Genomic DNA, 2125 nt, shown 5'->3' on the forward strand with positions numbered 1-2125 from the left:
TTTATAATTAATTAATTTATTTATTTATTTTTATATTATCATATTTTTCTTCTAATTAACTATGTAAGTTTTTTTCAATATTTAAAAGGTCTTCATCATCCTTACGTTCTCTTGTAGGAAAGTTCCTTAATCTCTTGAAAATTACACATAATCTGTATAAATAATTTATCTATTTTAGATTTTGATGTTTTTTAATATAAAAATGAATTTAGAACAATTTAGCTATTCATTTGTTTTTTATTTTTTAATTTAATTTATTTATTCTCAATTTTAACTTGAATTAATTATTTAATTCATTACTTATTATTTTATAATTTTTCTTCATTTTTTCCTTCGAACTAACTAATTAACAATATTTTGTCTTCAAAATTTAAAAAGTGAAAATTAAATTGGTGACGTAAGTGCATCAAGCTTAGGTTCTGGTTTAGGATAGTGCACTAAGCTCTCAAACTTGACACTTGATCTTTGGTATAAACAGTTTACTTGTTGATTGTGATTTTTTTAATATAAAAATGAATTTAAAACAATTTAGCTAGCTAACTCTTTTAATTTATTTATTTATTAGCTTTATATTTGATTTCTTTTTCTTTTTTATTTGTTAATTTAATTCATTTTTATTCTCAATTTTAACTTTAATTAATTAATTATTTAATTTTATATTTTTTCTTAATTTTTTCCTTTGAGCTAACTAATTAACAATATTTTGTCTTCAAAATTTAAAAATTAGAGAATTTGCAATCTGATAATTTTTAAATAAGTAGGTAGAAAAATTCTTTCTACCTTACTATTTTTTTGCCTTGCAAGTATTTCACTTGGTGGGTTAATTTTATAAAATGTAAAAACTGGTATATAATTCATTTAATGAAAATTTTTATGGCACTTACCTATTTAATAAAATATTTTTTCTACAATATTTAAAAAGTGAAAATTAAATTGGTGACGAAGGTACATCAGGTTTAGCTTCTGGTTTAGCAAATTGCATTAATCTCTCAAATTTGACACTTTACCTTAAGTAAAATCAGTTTATTTGTTTTGGATTGTGATATTTTTAATTATAAAAACTAATTAAAAACAATAAAGCTCTTTTTTCTTTTTCTTTTTATTGTGCTTGCTTTTTTTGTTCTTTCTTTGTTAATTTTTATTTAGCTCATCCTTTTATTTTCAAATTTTTTACTTTTATTATTAATTAATTAATCTTATTATTTCATATTTTTTCTTCATTTTTTCCTTCTAATTAACTATTTAATGATATATTCTTTCTTCAATATTTAAAAAGTAACAATTAAATTGGTGACAAAGGTGCATCAGATTTAGCTTCTGGTTTAGCAAATTGCATTAATCTCTCAAATTTGACACTTGACCTTAGGTAAAAACAGTTTATTTGTTTTGGATTGTGATATTTTTAATTATAAAAACTAATTAAAAACAATAAAGCTCTTTTTTCTTTTTCTTTTCATTGTGCTTGCTTTTTTTTGTTCTTTCTTTGTTAATTTTTATTTAGCTCATCCTTTTATTTTCAAATTTTTTACTTTTATTATTAATTAATTAATCTTATTATTTCATATTTTTTCTTCATTTTTTCCTTCTAATTAACTATTTAATGATATATTCTTTCTTCAATATTTAAAAAGTGAAAATTAAATTGGTGACAAAGGTGCATCAGATTTAGCTTCTGGTTTAGCAAATTGCATTAATCTCTCAAATTTGACACTTTATCTTAGGTAAAAACAGTTTATTTGTTTTGGATTGTGATATTTTTAATTATAAAAACTAATTAAAAACGATAAAGCTCTTTTTTCTTTTTCTTTTACATTGTGCTTGCTTTTTTTTGTTCTTTGTTTGTTAATTTTTATTTAGCTCATCCTTTTATTTTCAAATTTTTTACTTTTATTATTAATTAATTAATCTTATTATTTCATATTTTTTCTTCATTTTTTCCTTCTAATTAACTATTTAATGATATATTCTTTCTTCAATATTTAAAAAGTTACAATAAAATTGGTGACGAAGGTGCATCAGGCTTAGGTTCTGCTTTAGCAAATTGCATTAATCTCTCAAATTTGACACTTTACCTTAAGTAAAATCAGTTTATTTGTTTTAGATTGTGATATTTTTAATTATAAAA

At 20.5% G+C, this 2125-nt stretch overlaps 1 protein-coding gene across 1 annotated transcript; it reads left to right on the plus strand. All coding sequences in view use genetic code 6, as the record gives it.

The window, feature by feature from the left end:
• Positions 1–1276: 1276 nt before the first annotated feature.
• TTHERM_002653360 (hypothetical protein) lies at positions 1277–1721 on the plus strand (the record flags this gene model as incomplete). The annotated part of the gene is made up of 2 exons (XM_012800993.1): positions 1277–1366; positions 1632–1721. Coding segments are annotated over 2 exons (180 nt in total), but the record flags the coding sequence as incomplete, so codon positions are not given.
• Between the last annotated feature and the right edge of the window lie 404 nt (positions 1722–2125).

This window comes from Tetrahymena thermophila (assembly GCF_000189635.1).
Source record: "Tetrahymena thermophila SB210 genomic scaffold scf_8253846, whole genome shotgun sequence".
Lineage (NCBI taxonomy): Eukaryota > Ciliophora > Oligohymenophorea > Hymenostomatida > Tetrahymenidae > Tetrahymena > Tetrahymena thermophila.